General features: G+C 53.4%; 1 protein-coding gene across 4 annotated transcripts in view; it reads right to left on the bottom strand.

Moving 5' to 3' along the window:
- RNF220 (ring finger protein 220) overlaps positions 1-21140 on the bottom strand; it is a 217579-nt gene that overhangs the window by 24845 nt on the left and 171594 nt on the right. For all 4 annotated transcript variants that reach the window (XM_032302016.1, XM_032302015.1, XM_032302014.1 and 1 more), the window contains exons 2-3: positions 10030-10162; positions 2008-2053 (exon numbers count right to left, since the gene is read on the bottom strand). In XM_032302016.1, the coding sequence (XP_032157907.1) occupies positions 2008-2053; positions 10030-10162 (179 nt within the window). The remainder of the gene's footprint in view (positions 1-2007; positions 2054-10029; positions 10163-21140) is intronic.

Below are 21140 nucleotides of genomic sequence, written 5' to 3' on the forward strand. Positions count from 1 at the left end.
AAGTGGCCTTTTGGAAGGTAAAATTATCATTGTAAGCGATAAGATCTTTAAGAAAATAATTCACGGCTTCTTCACCCTTTAATATGATAGCCGCCACCGGCTAATTTTTTTCTTAATGGCAATGAGGCCATCAATCTTGTCTAAGGCCCCCTCGCCCTCTCCCCCTCCTCCCTCCCTCCTTCTCCCTGTCCTCTCAGTCTCTGGCTTGAACCTTCTACCTCACGCCTCTTCTACCCGTGGCCTGCTTCCCTAAAGCCTCAGCCACAGGCAGGGGACAGACCCTGCAATGGTCAGCTTTGGGGGTGTGAGCATGAACCTGGGAGCGGGCAAACAGGGGTCCTCGCCTCGGAGACTGATTATCAACACTCCCGTGTTGATGGTGGCAGGATCCACGCATGTTTTAAGACTTCCCGTGTGAGTGTTCTGAGCTCCGTTGTGTGTGCGTCTGCATCTGTGCGGGGCCAGGTATGGACATGGAGAGCAACCGTGTTCATCCTTAGAGTGCTGGCCTCTCCGGGGCCCGGGGCCCAGCCCTGGCAGCTGCGCTCAGGTGCCAGGGGTCAGCGGCCGGCCTGTCTTCCTTAACCAGAACCACTGAGTGCTAGAGGCCAGGCCAAGCCTCACGAGTGTGGCTCCCCACCTGCACGGTCCACAGCTGCATGGCAAGCCCCACCTTTTCTCTTTAGAGCCAGAAGGCTTTGCTTACTTTGACAGAGCCTACATTAGTCTCTGCCCCACCTCTGCCCAACTTTCTGTGGCGAGTGATTTCCTGAATAAAGGTGCAAAATCCACTCCCACCCTTTCTGAGGCCTCCAGGGCCAACCCTTACAGGTAACATGATCACTCTGGCTCCTTTTCTCCAAACTGCCAGATGTCCCCAGTGCCTTTAAGACTTCTCAATGCAGTGGCTCCCTTCTCCAGACTTGCTCTCTTCAAGTGCTGACCAACCCATATGTTTTGGAACTTTTCTTCCCTTAGAGTCTAGGGTACCAGGCTCTCTTGGGCCCCTCTTTACTTGTGACTCTTTCTCCTCTGCCCCCTTTCCTGGTGTCTGTACCTTATCTTGACCCCCCCCCCCATGCAGGGGTCCCCAGATTCTCATCTTGGCTTTTGCTCTAATTTCTTTGTGCATGTCTCCAGACTGCATCATTTCTGAAGCTTTAACCCTCACTCCTCATTCCCTATAAAAAGGGCCAGGGATTCCTGTCTTTATGAATCATTTTGAGAACTTGTAAGGAAAGAGTTGCCTTACGGAGGGTGAGAAAGGGGACAGTCAGTGAGTAGGGTCTAGTCCTCCTCCCCAGGCCCCCACTCCCTCAAAATCATCACCTTTGGGGAAGCAGTACCATCTGCCTCTGGGGCCACCTGTGGGAGTTCTTGGTACAAATCATGTCATTGTGTGAGGCCTCTCTGGCCCCTCCTTCAAGCCAGCTACTTGCCCTTCATTTTTCCCTTTCTGCGTCTGATACTCTCAAACTTCTCTCCCACACTATCTGTTTGGAAGGGGTAGACTGTCCCCCCAGAAGAACCCAACATCCTCCCTGGCTCCCTGCTGCCCTCAGGACAAAGTACACACACACACACACACACACACACACACACACACACACCCAGGGCCTGGCTTCTAAGGCCTTTGTGCGCAGTCTTGACCTGTACTTCGGTATTTTTCTTTACCTGCTATAGCTCACCTTCCTCCTTTGAGTCTTAGTGTCTGAGCACCCCCATGTCCCCAGGTCATTCTTTAGCTTTGACCCCTGTCCCGGCTGGAAGAGGAAGAAGTCAGATGAACATACTCTGGCTCACACTCAGACTACATACACATGCACACACACACAGGCGCACACACACCACGCTTAAGCACACAGGGCAGCCCTTGGCCGCAGGCTGACGACCAAACCCTGGAGACAGTTGGGGATCCAGGAAGAGCTCCTTTTCCTCAAGAGGAATCAGTAATGGGGAGGCCTAGGTTAGGATGGGTAGGAGGAAAACACACAATTGTCCACCTACCTTGGGGGTGCCTGGAGCCATGGCATCCTTCAGAAGGGAATTCTTGCTGCCAAGAAAGAAGAGAACAGAGTGACCATCCCACTTACCAAGGGCGTGCAAGAGAAGAATAGCAAGAAGACCCCAAAGAGAGAAGGCACGGCCAGCTTAGCCCAGCCCTGTGCAGCCAGGCTCTACTAAGGCCACTCGACCCCAGCTGGCCCTGACTAGCTCAGCCTCCATCAGGCACCAGTGGCAGGAGCTGGCTCCTGGGAGGAGGACAGAGACACTAGACCCGTGGGCTCCCTCATGAATCTGAGGAAAGGGGCTTTACCTGCCTCCTGGTATCAGCCCCGAGGATTCTGCATTCCCGGATGCCCCCTTCCCTCCACCTCCTGTCCCCAGCCTGCTCCTAGCTCCTATGGGATTGGGGTGATGGAGCTGACATGGCTCTTGTCAATTCTCCCTCCAACATGCTGCAAACTGCGTTAGGCCAGGAATGATCTCCCCCTGATTCAATTTGTCAGCCCCAGGCCCTCCGGCATCGGGCGCGGCAGGCGGGCGGGAGCTGGGCCCTGAAATATGGTGGGCGGCTCAGAGCAGGCGGGGGCGGGGGCGGGAGGTGATGGATGGGCTGTGGGGGAGGCGAGGACTGTGTTTAATAACAAAATTGGTATGCAAGGCCACATCCCGCGCTAAGCATGAGTGATCCAGAGCCACAAAGTATTACAAATCCCTGCTAAACAGATGCTGACAATGGAACAAGACGTATCAAATCAGATCCACTTCAGAAACATTAATATCCCTGTTCCTGTCCCTCCCTCCCTGCTGCCCCCACTGTGCTCACCACATCTGTGCTCCCACATTCATGCACGTGCACTCACACACACATACAAATACATGCACACAGAGGCGCTGTCTGATACGTGCAGGAGACAAGACACAGCCCATTGACATAGGGCCCCTGCACAGGCGCGTGAAAGCTGTGCAGGTAGAACACACACACAGGGCTATCCGTGAGGCACAAAAGACACACACACCCACACCCAAGGCACACGTGGACTCACAGGGCAGGCCATGGACCCAGGGGACACCCATAGGGTCAGACACAGACACACCCAGTGTGTGAGCCAAGGCTTAGGCAGATTCAGATAAAGGCATCTGTCCCCCAGGGGACATTTGGCAATGTCAGAAGACCCTTCTGATTGTCACCACTGGGGGCAGGGAGTATGCTACTGGCATCTGGTGGGTGGAGGATATGAACCATCCTACAACATATGGGACAGCCCCTCACAGCAAGGAATTATCTGGCTCCAAATATCCATAGGGCTGAGGTTGAGAAACCCTGGCCTAGAGGCAAAGACACACATATCCAATGTCCATAATTCTGTCCACAGTCACGAGGCTCAAACACATAAAAAAAAAAAAGACCCATTCACAACAGTCCCCCCGACCTGGGTGAAGAGCTGCTCAGGCGCCAACATCCACAGAAATACATGCGTAGATGCAGACACCCACGTGCTCAGATACGCACCCACACATGCAGACACATGTGGATGCACACCCACATGGATACACACATCACCGTGTGGAGGCCACCAGGCTCAGTGAGAGCGCGAGCCCAAGGTCTGAGTGTAAACACAGCGCTGTCTGCCCGTGTGATTGCATGGTGCGGGCATCACAGACTGTGTAGGACAGCCAGACCAGGTTCCACTCAGTTCCATTGGGTTCTCGAACAGTCCCTGAACTCCTGCTCCAGGCCAGGCCCTGATCTAGGCAATGGGGATACGGAGAGGAGACAGAGCTTCTCTTGAGGAGCAACTAGTTGGCGACTTTATGATTTTGAGCTTTCCCTCACTCCGTCAACAAGGACTGACATCCCGTTGCACCTGTGTCTGGACAGGTTCAGAAATGAGGCATCTACTGAAGCCGGAAATGAGGCATCTGGTAATGAGGCATCTGTAGATGCTAGAAACGAGGCATTTAACCTGTTCTCACTGGACCCCTGGCCTGAGGTCTGAGCTTTGTCTGGACAGAATCAGGTTGGGACGGAAAAGGAAAGAGTGAGCAATGATTATGCACCAACCACATGGGACGGGCCTGGCAGGTATGGGCCAGGAACTCCATATGTGTTCTCAGTTTAATCATCACAAAAAGTTTGCAAAGGACATGAACAGAGGGTAAATGATATACCCCTCAGGCCATGCAGGGTTTAGGGATTTGAGTTTCGGTCGGACCGAGTCCAAAGTGCTGCCTTTCCATTGCTCACACTGCTTCCCTGAAGATACTCAGGGGTTAGGCTGGAGGACAGAGTTCTTGGAGTTCTTTTTCTACCTCTACTCGGGGAACATCCCACTGACGCCGGGCTTTAGTTTACTCTGCTGGTGAGCAGAAGTAAAGACATCTAGGGTGAGAATGTCCAGACTCTCCCTTTGCCAATACTCTTCCTTTTCCCTTAAGTTGGGCTGGTCCTGCCTTAGGCTCCTTCCCTCTCTTGGAGCAAGCGCGCCCACCCCACACCACCTTTCTTCCAACAACCTGATTATCTCAGGCTTCCCGAGTGAGCCTGGTCCCCCAGGAACAGTAGTCTGGTGAAAAGCCTGCCACTGAGAAAGGGGGAGGTCCGAGCCTCAGAGCTACAGGCAGACAGGCTCCTGCCCAGCCCACCAGCAACCCTGCCTTCAGTCCCTCCCTGTTTCCACAGCCCGCCCCCAACGATTTCCTCCCTTCTCAGTCACTCGCTGCCTAGTGATCCATGGGTTTTAAATTATAACTGGGACCCAGGAAACGCGTTCCTAAGTACAATATTCATGGGCTGGGCTGACACTTTTAATTAAGGTGATTTACACTGAATTATCCTTGGAAATAAAGAAATGGTGTGCTGCCCGGGAATAAACCATCATCACCAGCCGCCTTCGTAAGTTACACTTCGTTTTAATCTATTTGGGGAATTGTTTATCTAGTTCATTACCCAACCAAACACCGAGGCCGGCCTTAAATAAGGCTTAAGTGGGGGTGGGGGCATGGCCGTCTCCATACCCTGCCTCTCTAGAGTCACCCAGCCTCCCTGTGGCTCCTCTCAGCACTTTGAAAGCACTGACCAGAGAGCTGGCTTCCCATCCTAGACGCCAGATCTCAACGTGACTTTGGAAGCCTCCCAGGAAAGGTCCCGAGGCTCAGGCCTCTCCAAACCACGCCTCACTCGCAGCGCCAGGCCATATCTCCAAGTCTAGGGCTCTTTCCTTTCTCTGGATGGAAACTCCTGCCCGGGGGCCCCAGAGAAGTCTGCGGGCCACTCCCCACCACCCTGCAATCTTCAGCCCCCACCCCCAGAGTGTTGCTGCCTGCCTGTCTGTCTGCACGCATACAATCTCTACCCCATCACCATCCCAGAGACATCTGAGGCTTAGCATGCCCAGTGTCCTGTCCGGTGTCTCCTCCTTTCATCAGAAACTTGCTTCTCTGCCATCAACAGCTTTCTGGTCACCCAGGTCAGAAAATTCTTCCTACTAAGTACCCTGTGGGTAATCACCTAAGTTCTCTTGCTTCTTCCTCCACCAGTCTCTCAGCATTCCGTCTTCTCCGATCCCAAAGCCACTGCCATTGTCCCAGGTCAGTGGGTCAGCTCATTATCTGTCCCTTGGACCCTTGGCCAACCTCCTCACTTGCCTCCCTGCTTCCACCCGTAGTTCACGCTCCACACCAGCCTCCAGAGTGCTTCTCCCGCACTAATGAAAGTTGGTCAAGTTTCCTGTGGCTCATCAATATTCTAACTCCCCTACTACCTCCAGGACAACCCTCCAGGCCTACAGACTGTCCTTACTGGAACTTTGCCCTCCTTGCTCTACCTAGCTGAGTCCTGGGGTCTGTTTGTGCTTCTGGGCGGGACTGAGAAAGGGGAGGCTGGTCTGAAGGGGGGTGTGCGTGCACAGCTGATCTCAGATGTGAAAGTACTTTGAAAAGTAGATGTGCTTTGCCAACAGGAGTTCTGACTCTTCTTCCTGTAGGCATCTGTGTGCCCACGTACCTGTGGGAATGAGTATATGTGTGTGAGCATATCTATGTGTGCTGGAATGTGGGGGTGTATGGGTGCCTGTATGTCATGGACATGTTCGCCTGTGTCTGTGGGAACGAGCCAGCCCTAGTTTGGGAGCTGGGAGGTCCCTGCTTCTCTGTGTGAGTCCTCAGGTGGGTCTGAAATAGTGGCTTCCTGGGGGTGGGGGAGCGGTTGCTAGGGGGGAAGTTTGCTGCTCTGTGCTGTTGTGCAAAGGGAGGCAGAGGGCACAATACCAGGCTCATCCTGAAGAACTTCTGGGGGAGCAGCCATTTGACCGGGACAGGGGAGGCATCCCAGGGGATGGACAGGCACCCTGCAGTGGCATCCACAGACTCGGCAGCTGACTACGCCTTCGGAGGGGTGGGAGAGCAGAGGCAAAGGCAGGGCAAGAGAAGGAAGTGGGAAGTTGGAGGAAAGAGGAGAAAGAGGGGGGCAGGGAGAAGGGAGCATGGAGTGGAAGGGAAAGAAGAGGACTGGAGAGCTGGAGAGGAAGGCTCTGGCCACATACCAGGGATGGGGGATGCCCTCCTTCCACCCGTGCCCAGGCACAGTCAAGCTCTGCCCTCCTGCAGGACTCAGTTTCCCCATCTGCAAAATGGCTGGTCAAAGGTCACATTCAGCTCAGGGAGCGGCTGGCAGGGAGAGAGGAGGGAGGAGTCTTAGGAGCCCAGGTGCCACATCTTTTCCCCACTTCTCTGCTCTCCTCCAGCCTCCCAAAGAGAGGGCAGGGGCGGGGCAAGGGCAGCCAAGGCTGGGGCCCTCCCCGCGCGCTACCCGCGCTCCGCGGCGCCCTCAGCCCGGAGGGAGCTGACACACTCCTTGGGAATTTATCACGCACCCAATTACAATGTTAATTGGCAAGTTCCTGAAATCAATTAATTCGCAAATTTTTTCCAATTAAAAATCCAGATAAATCACGAGGGCGGTGGCGGCCGGTCCAGCCAGCAGTCCGGTGGGCGCAGCGGCCGCAGGGAGGGGAGGGCGGGAGAGGGGAGGGGAGGGGGCGGCGGGCGCGGCTGCCCTTGAACGCCTTTGCCGGCCGGTCGGACTGTCAGCGCGCCGGGCGCGGCGGGGCCGAGACAGATAAAACCATCGACCCGTCGCCGCCAGCGCTTCGGCTTTATCGATCCGACGGGAATTTCACTTGCTGTGCAGATCCCGCTGTCCGGCTGTCAGACACCGGGTGGAGGGGGGGCGTGCCAGGGGTTAGGGGGTGCTGGGCTGGGCCTGGACGTGAGGGGCACAGAAGTGGGGGACGCAAGACACAGCCGTGAGGGGCGGAGCCGATGTGGGGGCTCTGGGTGGGGGAAACAGACGTGGGGGTAAGGCAGTGGAAGTAGGGGGTGCCCCAAGAAAATATGGGGGTGGGGGGGTTGGTGCAGGATCCTGGCTGGGGGGCACTTCTGTGAGTAGATGTGGATGCCCTGGGCAGTGCAGGGGTGGAGCCACAGGGACTAGGCTGTTCTGTGGCCCCCCACTGAGGAGGCAGAAAGAGAGCTTGGGCCCCCATTTTCCAGATCCTTAGGGATCCACAGCTTTTACAGAGGGCCACAGGTCTCTCCACACACCTCTGCCTCTATTCTCCCTTCTTACTGAGGGGAAGGCCTCTACAGGAAGCAAATCACCCAGTAGCCCTCCCAGACAGCCAAGAACTCAACCTGGTGGAAAGGTATGTCTTTCCCCCACCGTGCCCCTTTTAGGCTGGTCCCAGGTGTGTGTGTGGGGGGGTGGGCGGGGGAGGTCAGGGGTGTCTGTGTATGCCAGGAGCAGTTAAGAGCATGGCACTACAGTCGAATGCTTGGATTTGAATCTTATCGTTACCACTTGATGGGCTGTGCAACCTTAGAGAAGTGACTTAGCCCCTCTGTTTCTCAGTTTCCCCATCTGTAAAATGGAATTAATAATTTTTTATTACCTATCCTAGAGAGTTGTTGTGAAGATTAAATACATCAGTGCAATGTAGAGAACTTGGCATGTAGTAAGTGTTCAAACAGGGTTATTATTTTTATCATTTCTATAGTCTCCTATGCTAGTTTTAAGTATTCTCACAAATTCTTCGACAGTCCTCCTGTCAAGACGTAGAGCTTATCGTTTAATTCTCTCTTGAGTGGGGTCTGGACTTGGTGACTTGTTTCTAATGGAGAGAATGGAATACACTGGAAGCAATAGCATATGACTTCTGAGACTGGATCGTATAAGGCATTGTGGCTTCCTCCTGAGTCTCTGGGATCACTTCCTCTGCGGGAAGTCAGCAGCCATGTCAGAGGGAAACTCAAGCCGTCCCATGGAGATACCCATGTGTGGACGAACCATCTGGAAATGGTTCCCGAAGTCACTGGCAGACCTTCGGATGACTGCAGCCTTGCTCACGTCCTAACTGCAGCCTCACGAGAGACTGAGCCAGAAGACACAACTACCCAACCGAGCTGTTCCTGAACTGATGGTCCACAGACACTGTGGATAATAAATGTTTGTTGTTTCAAGCCACTGGGTTTGAGGGTAATTTGTAACACAGCAACAGATACCTAATACTTCTTCCTTCAAAATTCAGTTCAGGCCGCCCTTCCCATAGGAGGTCTTCTCTCCTCCATGCTGGGGTTCATGCTTTCTCCGTGCCCCACGGTTCTTCCCAAGGAGCAGCCTCTACCCCTCCTTGTTTCTCTGGCCCTGCTCCCCTTACTCTCATGCAATGAGAGAGACGGACCAGTTCCGGCTTACCTCTGGGTCTCCTGCACCCCTCAAGGGGGATTAGGTGAGACGGCAGAAGGAAGATCAGTCAAGTCTGATGACTTGGACTGAAGGAGGGGGTGGAGTGGGGCGGGGTTGGGAATGGTGGGGCAGGCTGTTCCCCTCTGGGTGACGTATCTTCCAGAGTGGGCGGCAATGGCCAACGTCTCCTCTCCCACGTGCTCTCCTATAATATGACCTTTCCACTCCCCCATCAAAAGCTGGGGTGTATGTCTGTTCCCCTTCAGTCTGGCTGGGCTGATTCTGCCTCGACCAACAGAGAACAGTGGAAGTGGCGTTAAGTGACTTTCGAGGCTAGGTTGTAAAAGGGGATCCAGCTTCCATCTCGTGGACTGGAACATTTGCTTTAGGGCCCTAAGCTGCCCCATACGGAGTCCAGCTACCCGGAGGTTGCCAGGCTATGAGCAGGCCCAGGCCACGTGGGGAAGCCAAGCGGAGGTGCCTGGGTCATAGCTCCAGCAGAGGTCCCAGTTGATAGCCGAAATCCGTGACCAGACATGTGAATGAAGGGGGCTCCAGACGATGCTAGCTCCCAGCCATTGAGTCTTCCCAGCCCGGGCCCCAGACATCGTGGAGCAACACAAGTCATCCCCTCCACGCTCTGTCTGAATTCCTGAACCCACAGTTCCTTGAGTATAAGGAAATGGTTGCTTTAAGTTACTAAGATTTGGGGTAATTTGTTACACCCCTGCTCTGTCCCTTTGATAACCCGGCTCACCTATAGGGCACTCCCTTTTGTCCCTCAGACAGGGAGAAGGGAGGGAGGATGGAGAGGTTGGGGGAGGACTCACACCTGAGCCCATTCTTGATTGTCACCTTTTTGACCTTGAGATTCACCGAGAAGGTAGTGCCTATGCCCCTGGATGTCAGCACAAGGCCACATGGCTGGTCAGGCCTCCAGGCCCTGTCCCTGCTTCTGCTACCCTACCCTGAGGCTTAGCATGGCAGGGCAAGGCCCGTGGCTATGGCTCATCCCTTTCCAGCTCCTTTTATGCCCTTTTGAGGTTGAGGCCTAAAGAGGGGTCACCCTCTTCCCATCCCCAAAAATACAGCAAGGAGGGAAAGGCATCACCATTTGCCTGGAGGGTCCGAGGACTGAAAGCCGAGTAGAGGAGAGTAATAGGAGGGCCTTGCCTTCTACCTAGAGGCTGGGGACTGGGCCAGGCAGCTGTTCCCAGGACCTGATATCTACGACAGAGTGGAATCATCTGGCAGGCAGGCTCCCCCAGTTGCTGGCTTACCTGGCAGGCAGCTGGGCCAGCTGTTCCAGTTCTTGTTCCATATGCTCCTGCAACTCACTGGGCCTTAGCAGCACCTGGCAGATGGGGCAGATAGGGGCCTGGCTGTCAAACAACGCTGCTGCCTTTTTCTTACCTGGGGAGGGAAGAAGAAGAGACAGATGGATAAGCTGGGCTAGTCTGTGGATGGAAACCGAGAGTCCCAATCCTCCAGCCCAAGCCTGCTGCCTCCCAGGGCTTCCTGGCCCTAGAGGAGGGTTGAGTCTGAGGGTCTCAGAGACCATGACCATTCGTTCAGTCTTCTTTGTGGCTCATGGCCATGAATGGCATCTTCTTAACCGGCTGCCCCTCTGGGAAATCTATCAGGACACAATCAATGTTGTATGCAATCAAAGCTGGATCACTCCATTTCATACAGGTTAGGGAAGGTCTTGGTGTAATCATACCATCACCCAGAATATCCAGCGCCCCCTCTGTCTCTCTTTTCCTCACTGCCTTCATATTCTCCAAATCTGGAGAAGGAAGAAAAGAGGGAGAGAGGGGATTCATCCCTGCAGTCAATCAACAAACACTGTCTGAGGGCTGGTCTGCTCTGAACCAGCCACAGAGTATAATCAGATCTAGTCCCTGCCCTTGAGGCCCTCACAGTTGAGTGGGAATGACCAGAAAGGACTCATGTGACTTCTGGGGTAGCATTCTCTCCCAGTTCCTCACTTTCCCAGGATTCTGCCCACAGGCTCTCTCCTTTCCCTATTCGGCACGCTGAATGATCTTCTTCCTTCTTACAGCCGTAACTCCCATCTGTGCCCTGCAGACTCCAGAATCTGTGTTTCTGCCCTAGATCCTTCCCTGGTTCTCTCAGCCTCTGTATCCAAACGCCTAATGGGCTTCAATGTCTGGATGTTCCCCCAAGAATCTGAAAGTCAATGATCAAAAACAGGTCCCTCAGCTTCTTTACCCCTTTCCAAACTGCTCGCCTTCAGCAGTGCTCATCTTAGTTAATGACACCAGCACTCACCTTGTGACCCAAGCCAGGAAACTTCGCCTCCCCCGAGGTCCCTTCCTCGCCTTACTATCCCTTCTATGTTCATTTAACTACCAGATCCTGTCCGTTCTGCTTCTTCAGTATTCCTGGAATCTATAGTCTCTCTGTTTGGGTCTCACTACCTCTCACGTGGATAAACTCATTGGCGCCTTGTAAACCTAATAGATTCTGGGTTTCTTCCTCCCAAATTGTATGGGAAAACGAGTGGGTATTGTGCTGGCTTATGCAGGCTTGGGGGCCAGCTGGGAGCCTGCACTCTGTCCCCACTGTGTCCCAACTCTGTCACTATTTCTGTTGCCGATGGAGACCAGAGCACACTATTCTAGGAAGGAGGCTGAACTTGCCTAGTGCATGCCTCTTGGGGAGCCTAAACCCTTTCCCTGTCACTCTCACCACCTAGTGCTCCTCTGCCCTCTGCTTAAGGCATGGGGTAGAGCGGGCCTATTCATCCAGAAACATTCTTGCTATCCACGTAAATGCCAACTGTGGAAAGAGTACTTCAGCTTTAGCCAAGATCTTTCCTCCTGCTTCTTCTTCCCACTGTTGCCCAGAGAGGGTCAGAATTAGCTTGCAGAGAGATAAAGGTCATGCCAGTAATGACCAAGGTGGTTGAGTTGGGTTGCCAGATTAAATAGAAGATGCTCAATTATAGGGCGCCTGGGTGGGTTAAAGACTCTGCCTTTGGCGCAGGTCATGATCTTGGGGTCCTGGGATCGAGCCCCGCATCAGGCTCTCTGCTCGGCGGGGGGCCTGCTTCCCCTCTCTCTCTCTCTTTGCCTGCCTCTCTGACTACTTGTGATCTCTGTCTGTCGAATAAATAAATAAAAATTTTTAAAAAAGATACTGAGTTACATTTGAATTTCAGGTAAACAATGAACACTTTTTTTTAGTATAAGTACATCCCAAATACTGCATGGCATATACTGATACTAAAAGTTACTCATTATTTTTCCAAAAATCAAATTTACCTGGAGGTCATATATTTTTATTTGCTAACTCTAGCAAACCCATGCCTGAAGGAGCTCCCAGTTCAGGCTGAGCACAGGAACTTCGCTTTGAGGTTGAGTATGGTCCCAGCTCTCCTGGATGCCCAGACTGAGTCATCTCAGAGCTCAGAGAAAGCAGTAGTTCATTCTGGGTGTGTGTTTTGAGGAGTGAAAAAAGAAAAGTCTTCACCAAAGAAATGAAATATAAGTTGCACCTTAGAAGTGTTTCAAGGAGAATGGAAACAAATGAATGAGTTGTGAGTTTCCTGTGGGCAGTGGTCATTTCTTATCCAACTTGATATTTACAGACAATTGAAAACAGACCTGATGTTGACTAGATGTGCAGTAATGAAGCAAAGGAGAGGAAATGAGGAAGGGAAAGGCTGTAGGAAAAAGAGCGGATCATCTTAGAAGCCAGATGACTTTTCGCAGAGCTGGGAGGTCCACTGTGGAGGCTTGGCATGTGCCCAGGGTGGGGGTAGGTGTGGCTCTAGTCTGTGTGGTTAAGTCTCTGAGGAGGGGAAGAGGCCCTATTGATCATGTGCCTTGCTGGTTAAGCCTCAGATGCTCAGAGGACAGCTGGAAGGCAGTTCTGAGTCTAAGAAGCAGATGTGGCCTGGTCTGGAAGATGGGAGATGAGGATTCTAGTCTCAGCTCTGCCTTGAACTTCATTCGGCCTGAGAATCTCAGAGGTGAGTGAGACCCTAGAAGTTCTGCAGGCCCATTACCTTTGTTTTACAGGTGGGGAAACCAAGGCTCTAACTGGATAGTGACCCCTGTACTCAGATCATGATCTCTACACTTCATTCACTTATTCACTTAGCAAACATTTATGAAACAATTATTTTACTTCAGGGATTATTCTAGGAGAAACTGGAGTTCAGAGATAAATAAAACACATGCTTGGCCTGAAGGAGATCACAAAATAAGAGGAAAGCTGAGGAAGGGTCAGTGGGTCCAGTCAGGGCTGAGGGAGGTGGAAACAGGTGCTCCACGGTGGAGGCTGGAGGGGCCGGAGGGTGGTTGGGAGAGTCCAGGGGGAGGCAGTGCCTGATGGAAGACATAAGGGGTGAATCAGGGAGAACTGACAAGGCTTTTGAAATGGATCATTGAAGCAAGGCCTGGGGCAGAACTGGGGGAAATGGTAAGGGAGGAGACCTGACAAAGAGGAGGATCCAGGGCATGGGGTCTGAGCTGAGATGGAAATATCAGGGTTTCTGTCCCTTTAAGCCTGGGCCACCAACTCTGGCTCCTAGGGATTTCTAGAGCCCAGAGTTTTCCCTCCAAGGTTGGGACCAGGAATCAACAGTCCTATATAGTTGTTCTTAGTTCATCTGCTTTGCTGCCACAGAGATCTACTTTTCTGAGCTTGGCCTCGGTTTCCCCATCAGGACAATGGGCCCTCTTCCTGGCTCTAGCTTTAGGAATAGCATTGACAGTGATCAGCCGAGGGACCCTGAAGCCTATGCCCTCCATCCCACCCCCCCATTTTCTCAGGGGTTAGAGTGGCAGGTGTCAGCCTGGCCATGGGCCCCCTGCTTCCCCTCCCCCGCTGTGTTCCCTATAATTTTATATTGAGACCTGTGGTCATGACGTGGGTTTTACTGCACTAACGACATGGCCTGCCCAGGTTTAATGACAAAATCCATACTCTGGCCCTGGGCCTGCTCCTCGTTTGCATAATTCCCAGAATACAGCTCCCTGAAGCTTTTGACCTGGGCCATTACAGTGGCCGTAAAACGGGCCATAAAACCGCTGGGAATGGCCAAGAGGAGGGGGCCGTGGTCTTGCGGGGGGTGGGAATGAAGTCCTCAACCCCCTACTCTTCCCAGACCAGAGTAGGCATCCTGGCCCTTATCTTCCACAGTTCCCAGAATTATGAGAGTCCTTCTCAGGCTGGAGAGACCTCTGGAAATCCCTAGTATAGCTGCCCATCTGATGTAGGAATCCCTTCTCCAACGCCAATGCCAGCATCACAGGCAGGAAGACCAAGCCCTCCCGAGGAAGGCTGTCAGAAGGCATCTGCTCCTTGAGCATCCCTCACTCCTGCCCCGCCCTCCTCAACCCCCCCTCCAGCTATCCAGGCCCTTTGCCACAGGTGGGTCCAGGTCATGCTGGCCTAGGCTGAATTTTGTCCCTCTTCAGGAGGCCTAGCTCCACAGGGAGGTCAGGAGGCAGGCTGAGCAGCCTAGTGGGTAGACGCGGGAAGCATGAGGGGCTGGGGACAGGGACTGGGACGGGCTGTCAGTGCTAAAGATGATGAATGGGGGAGGTGAGGCGGGAGGCCCGGTGTTATCGGCGGCGGATGGCGGCGCGGGCCGCTCGCCGCTCCTGTTAATCCCCGGGCGCTGCCTCAGCCCTTGCACTGATAACGAGGAAATGGGACTGACAACAATTTTTAGCTGAGAGATTCTTCACCAAAATGCCAGGCGGCCCGAGGTCTGACAGCGCCTGATTGAGTGTGTGAGTGTGTGGGGGGAACGCCCGCGGCCCCCTCCCCTCCCATGCAAAGATGGATCGCTCATTCCGCCTCCCGTCCACATTCATTACCGCACCTCCCTCCCGCCCCCGCCCCGCGCGCCTGCCACCGCCACTTGCCCGCCCGCCGCAGGTATCCCCCGAAGCAGGAGGAGGGCAGGGAGCAGTGGGGCCCGACCCTGTCCTCAGCCTGCCGCAGGGCACCTCGAGCTCCAAGGGCCAGAGGCGATGACAGCGTCGATCTCCCTAGCTGTGTGACCTCCATGCGGACCCCCCCCCCCCCCCCGCCGCGCGTTCTGAGCTACTTGGAACACCACCCCACCGAAAACGGTGAGGCTCCACCAGGAAGGGACCGGCCGCAGGCTGTGAAGCCGGCTAGACAAGCCGAGGAGAGCCGAGCGCTCCCGCCAAGTAGGCTTTTCCTTGCTGGGGCCAGGCTCCAACCGGTCGCGCCCTGAGGCCTCGGAACCCGGCCTCGGGCACCTGGGGTCCCAGATCAGCCCTCTGCTGCCCCCCTCTGTTGGGAAGTGCTGACCATTGGGAGCAGGAACTCCAGGGCCCGGCAAAGCCGCTCCTCCTCTGCCAACTTCCATAGTGAAGCCTGGCCTCAGGACTGGTCGCTGGGGGCTGAGGGCTCATTGAAAGGGAAAGCCCTCCCTTCCTAGGTCACTAACCCACATCCGACCCTGCGACGCCCCGCCCAGCGATGGCTTTTCCGGGTTGGCTTCTTTGGTTGTGTCCTAGTTCTGTCGCTTGTGGGTTCCATTCTTGGCTCTCTGTTTAAGCAGCAAGACCCGTCTTCACGATCTTTTCTCTGCAGACCACAAGTCAGGGCTTGACTGCCCAGTGTCTGATGTAAAAAGGTGGAAGATTAAATAAGAGTGAGGGTACCACTAATGGGGCATGGCAACACAAGCTGGGCCTTTTAAGAGAATGTGTGTGTGTACAGGTGTGTGTTTGTGCATAAAAACGTGTGTGTCCCACCCTCCCCTTCACCGAACCCCCAGGAGAAAGGCTTCCATTTCTTGGTGAGCAACACACAGAGGAGCCTTCAAGCAGAATTCAATAGAGTTGTGTCTTACCAGCTGTGAGACCTTGGGCCAATCACCTAACACTACTGAGCTTTGGCTTTTCCCTTGCAAAACAGGTATAATAATATATAACTCCCACGACCTTGGTGAAGATTCCATTAAACCAGGGCTCGGTACGAAGTGATGAGTCATTATCATCTCTAGTATGCCGCCAGCACAGTTTGTTGCTTGTGCCTGTATCTGTCCCCTTCTGACATCAGCCTGGCTTTGCCCTGTATCTGGCCTTCTTCCCTGCCATGGTCAAGATTGTGTACCATTCCCTAGGTACCCTGGCCCTGGCCTCTCTGGCCTCCATGGAGGTCCTTCTTCCTAACCATGCATACCCATCTATCTGTTGATTGGTTTGCATGCCAGCGTATCCATCGGTCCATCCACCTAACCATTTATCCGTTATCTGCGTATTAATAAAAATAATGTTTTATTGAGTGTTATTGTACATTAGGCTGTAGGTTTAATGTTGTGCTTGTGCCTATTTTATCCCATCTCATATCTTTTTTTTTTTAAAGATTTTATTTATTTGACAGAGAGAGAGAGATCACAAGTAGGCAGAAAGGCAGACAGAGGGGGGGGGTAAGCAGGCTCCCTGTGGAGCAGAGAGCCCGACGCGGGGCTCGATCCCAGGACCCTGGGATCATGACCCGAGCTGAAGGCAGAGGCCTCAACCCACTGAGCCACCCAGGTGCCCCTCCCATCTCATATCTTTACAACAGTCCTGTGATGTAGATATTATTGGAATCACACTGATGAGGAAAATGGGGTTCGGAACAACGAAAGACAGAGCTAGAAGGTTTTAGAGCAGGATTTCAGTTCAGGGCCGTCCAACTCCAAAGCTAGTGCTCCTAACCACTGCATGATACCCAGCTACTTACCTCCCCATCCACTCACCTATGCCATAATTCAATAATAGTCAACCAATGTCAGTTGGATGCTGACAGTGAGCCTACTTTTGTACCCATGCCATGCAGTAATGAACAAGACAGGTGCACTCTCTGCTCTCAAGGAGCTTGGGAACTGACTGCAGATAGGGACCTGAAACACACATCCCCAGAGTGGTTTTAGAAAAAGGGAAGTACATGGAGCCGTGGGAGTGAATTTGCTGGCCTGGGAGGGGAAGAAAATGATATTCGAGCAAAGGTGTGAGGGATGAGGGGGAACCAGCCAGGCAATGATTGTGGGGAAGTGATGTTCTAGGTACAAAACAGCATTCTGAAGGTCCGGAAGAGGAGAAGGACCAACTGAGGAGCTGGAAGGTGTGCAGTGTGCCTGCAGCCGAGTGAGTGAGGGGCTGAGGGTTGAGATATAATGAGAGAGAGGCCAGATCCTGGACTGCTTTTTAATTACATTAAGGATTTTTTTTTTTTTTTTAACGTACAGGAGGGTTTTAAGCAGGAGAGAGACATATCAGGCTTGCACTTAAAAAGATCATTCTAACTGCAGAGAATGGTCTGACGGGGCGAAGTAGAGAGCGCAGGAAGGCTGCTTTGAAGGTGATCTCACTGACTCAGGTGGGATACTGTGGTGCCTTGCTGGAGGGCGATGGTGATGATGATGGTGTTGGTGATGGAGGTGAGCAGAAGGGAATGGGTTGGACATGGTGGGTAAAGGACTGAAAGGAGCCAAGGGTGAGTCCAAGGTTTCTGGCTTGAGCAACAGGAGGACGAGCAGCCGGCTTGGTGAGGAAGCAAATGAGTTCAATGTTGGATGTGGTGCTTAGCTTGAGGACGCCTTAGCAGATGTCCATTTGAAAATGTTTGCCAGGTACTCTGTGGGAGCCAGAGCCAGAATGACAGAGCTGGAGACGCTGGCATAGAGGTAAGAGCTGAAGTTACCAAGGCATTCTCTGTGCCAGGCACAATGTCTGGCATATGGTAAATAGTCAGTACATATTTACAGAATGAATGAACCGGTTAAGGAAGTTGAGTGTAGGTGAGATCCGCCAGGGAGCAAGTACACAGAAAGAAGAGGCTGGAACAGACCCTGAATAACTCCGACAGGTGGAGAAAGTTTAAGTCATCAAGGACCGAAAACTGTCAAGAGGAGGACGAAAACAAGAGTGATGTCATCAAAGCTGAGAAGGAAAGAGTGTCGAGGAGGGAGTGTCATCGGTAGGGTCACATGCTGCCGAGAGGTCAAGAACATAAGGCGTGAAGAGAGTCCCCTCCACCCATTATATCTACAATACAGCCGTCTACCCCCTCTTCATCCATCCGTCACCATCCAGACCACCTAATTACTCATCCTGCCCCCTCTTGCTCTTTCCCTTTCTCCGTCTCCTCCCTCCAGAAAACCGTGATTGGCGCCTCTGTCGAGCGTGGGACAGGAAGAGTTAACATGCTGACAGATGGCATTTTTTACCTTCAGTCAATATGAACAAGGCCCCAAGACTATGATTCCAAACATCTGGATTTCATCAATATGTGATCTGTCATCGTATATTGGCATTCCCCAGTCCCCGCGCCAGAGCAATGCGGCTGGTTTTATTAATACGTCAAATACATTATCCGTGTAATACACTTGTCTGGCTGGGGCCTCCCGCTGGGGCGGGGCGGCGGATTTGAATGTATGATGAATCAGTTTGCATTACATGTTCGTAAGTCATCATTTGTCAGGATTAATAGGCATCCCTGGTCGAGGAGGTGGGGGTAGGGCCGCCGGAGGAGAGCCGTGCATTTAGCGATGGCCCGTATTTATCTGCCAGTACCCAGGGATGCCCTGAAAACAACCATGTACCCTCCTGCCCAGACCCTGGGGCGGCGGCTGGTGCTCAGGGGGAGGCTGACATTTTTAGCAGTTCCTGAGTCCCTCGGAACCCCATAGGCCTATCTGTCTCTGCTTTGGGCTGGGCAAACAACCATCCGAAGGGTATGGCCGGGGCCATTGGCACCAGCTGGCTAACTCTTTCTCTCACTCTATGGGACTTGGAATTCCTTCTTCCAGGGAGACTTCTTGACTCCCCAGATCATACCAGGTGGCTTCTCTATGTTCCCCCAGCCTCTCATGCCACCTCTAATGACCCAGTGGTACCACTGCCTATTCTGCGTCTGTCACCCTCGGTAGACTGGAAATTTCTCGAGGGCAAGGATTAACTTGTTTACAGCTGCAACTCCAGCATCTAGCAGAGGACAGAGCCCCAAGATAGAGAATGGTAATAGTAATCATAGAAATCAATAAATATTCTTGGAATGAACAAATGAATACATGACGGTTGACCTTGATAAGTTACCCAAAGGACGCAGATGTTAGCTGGGAGACATCGTGGGAGTTTTTCTCTGACTTCTTGCCTCTGCCCTGACCCTTATCTAGGTCTGGTCCTCTATCCTACTGTAAGTGCCTTGTCCTTAATTTGTTCCTCTTCCTTCCATGAGACGGTGCAGACCCCCTCACATAGCACCAGTTCCTTACATGTGGCCTTGATACGTAGATATAATACACAGGTGACACATTCATGCTCGCATGCCGTCTTCCTTTCTCCCACCTCTGCCTACAAAAGCTCAGACTGGCCCTGCCCACTCCACATGGCCTCCTACCAGCGCCAGGTCCTTAGAAAACAAGAGCCTGGCTGGTCCCCTGACCCCACTGGTGATGGATGCTCTTTCCTGTCTCTAGACAGTGGAGGGGGCCTGCATTGAGCCAGCCATGTCTCCTGGGTGGCCAATGGCAAACTTACGCAGGACAGCCCGGTGGAGGTCAGCCTGTGGACAGGTTTAGGCTCAGACTTGGGCTCGAACTGGAGCCAAGGGCTCAGGGCCAACGCGAGATCAAGGTCACTGAGTGTGAGGCTTTGAGCCCTAGCTGTTGGCCCCATCAGCCTTTGCTCCATCGAGGGCTACCAGCCAACCTTTTTAGTATATGTGCTGCCGAAGCGAGCACCAGCCAACCTGTTTAGAGACTGGTGGGGCTTCAGGGGTCCCAGCTCTTTCACACCCTTGACCTTGTTTGTCCCACACACAACTGCAGCCTCTCTCTTCTGGAGCTGGGATTCAGTTCCCCTCCTCCCTTAGCTAATAACTTCCAGACAGCGTCCTGGGCTGGGCTGGGCCATTGGTGGGTGGGGCTGATGGAGCCTCTGGGGTGGCGGTGGGGGGCGGTTCTCTGGGATTAGCCACGCCTGACTGTAGAAAAGGCCCAACTCAGGAAAATCTTCCTATGGGGACATGCACACCCATCCTCTGAAGTGTCTGGACACACACGTGCACATGGGGGGCACTGGCATACACAGGTAGGTGCTCACATGAGTGTGGGCCTCTTTTTTTTTTTTTTTTTAAAGACTTTATTTATTTATTTGACACAGAGAGAGATATCACAAGTAGCCAGAGAGATAGGCGGGGGTGGGAGGGAGAAGCAGGCTCCCGCTGAGCAGAGAGCCCGATGCAGGACTCAATCCTATGACTCTGGGATCATGACCTGAGCCGAAGGCGGAGGCTTAACCCACTGAGCCACCCAGGTGCCCCGAGTGTGGGCATTTTTTCACATGTAGATAAATAGAGCACCTCTGCCTATCTGCAAGGGTGGATGGAGTATACCTGGGTGCCCCCCCACCCCCACCCTGTGCCTTCCCTGCCAAGGAGCCAAAACGCTAGCACTGTACTGTTTAAAGTAAAGTAAATCCAAGTGTGCTTTACCCCCCGCCGGCTCTGACTATGGGCTTATAAAAATGAAGTGGGAACCTCTGCAGCTGTGGGCAATAAATCCTGAACCGCCAGGAGGGCATGTTACCTGCTTTCTGGGCTGATGGGTGGGACTCGGGGCACTGATTACAAGTGCCTGCGGGGCTGGGTGGGCAGCGGGCCAGCTCCTCAGCCTCAGGCGCTGCCTGCTAGCCCAGCCCTGGGCCAGCTGTCTCCCGCAGACCTGCAGAGGTCAGGAGACCCAAGGCCCTAGGACGCGGGGTGAGGACTGAGAGAGAGCCGCAGAGAGGTAGAGGAGGAGGGGGTCTGGGATGGGGAGAGTGAGCACGACAGGCACGTGCTGCTAAGGCTGAGGGGAGCCCTTGCATCTGGAGATCAATTAGCATCAATTACTGACTTCATTTAATTGTCGTCCAAGATGAATTTGTCATTTTTAGCTGGGAATTAATGGGAGACCTTCACCTCTCCCTGGCAGCAGCCGCGGAGCCAACAGCGGTCACCTCAGTCTCCTAGGAGCCCTGAAGCCTGCTCGGGGGCCCGGGCCAGGCTGGGGCAGGCGGCTAGCGGGGCTTCTGGTCCCTGGGCAAGCTCTCGTCTGCCCCAGGCCCGGCCACCCTGGCCCACTCGCCCGGGGCCAGGGTGGGGGCCGCGGGTCCCACAGAGCCATCCTTCGCAGCCTCTGGCTTCAGCCAGAAATTAATTTGCTGGGCTGAGCGTGTTTACCTTTTCCCAGCAAAGGCGAGACAGTAAACAGCGGACCGGCGGCTGAAATTGAATTGATAACTGCATCAACGTGCCAGATAACGCCTAAAATAATACGCCGATAAGGAAATTCGATTTGATTTGCTGCTGCGCATCAGATTGGCCCCATCTGTAGCTGCCTGTA

The sequence above is a fragment of the Mustela erminea genome, chromosome 10 (assembly GCF_009829155.1).
Source record: "Mustela erminea isolate mMusErm1 chromosome 10, mMusErm1.Pri, whole genome shotgun sequence".
Lineage (NCBI taxonomy): Eukaryota > Metazoa > Chordata > Mammalia > Carnivora > Mustelidae > Mustela > Mustela erminea.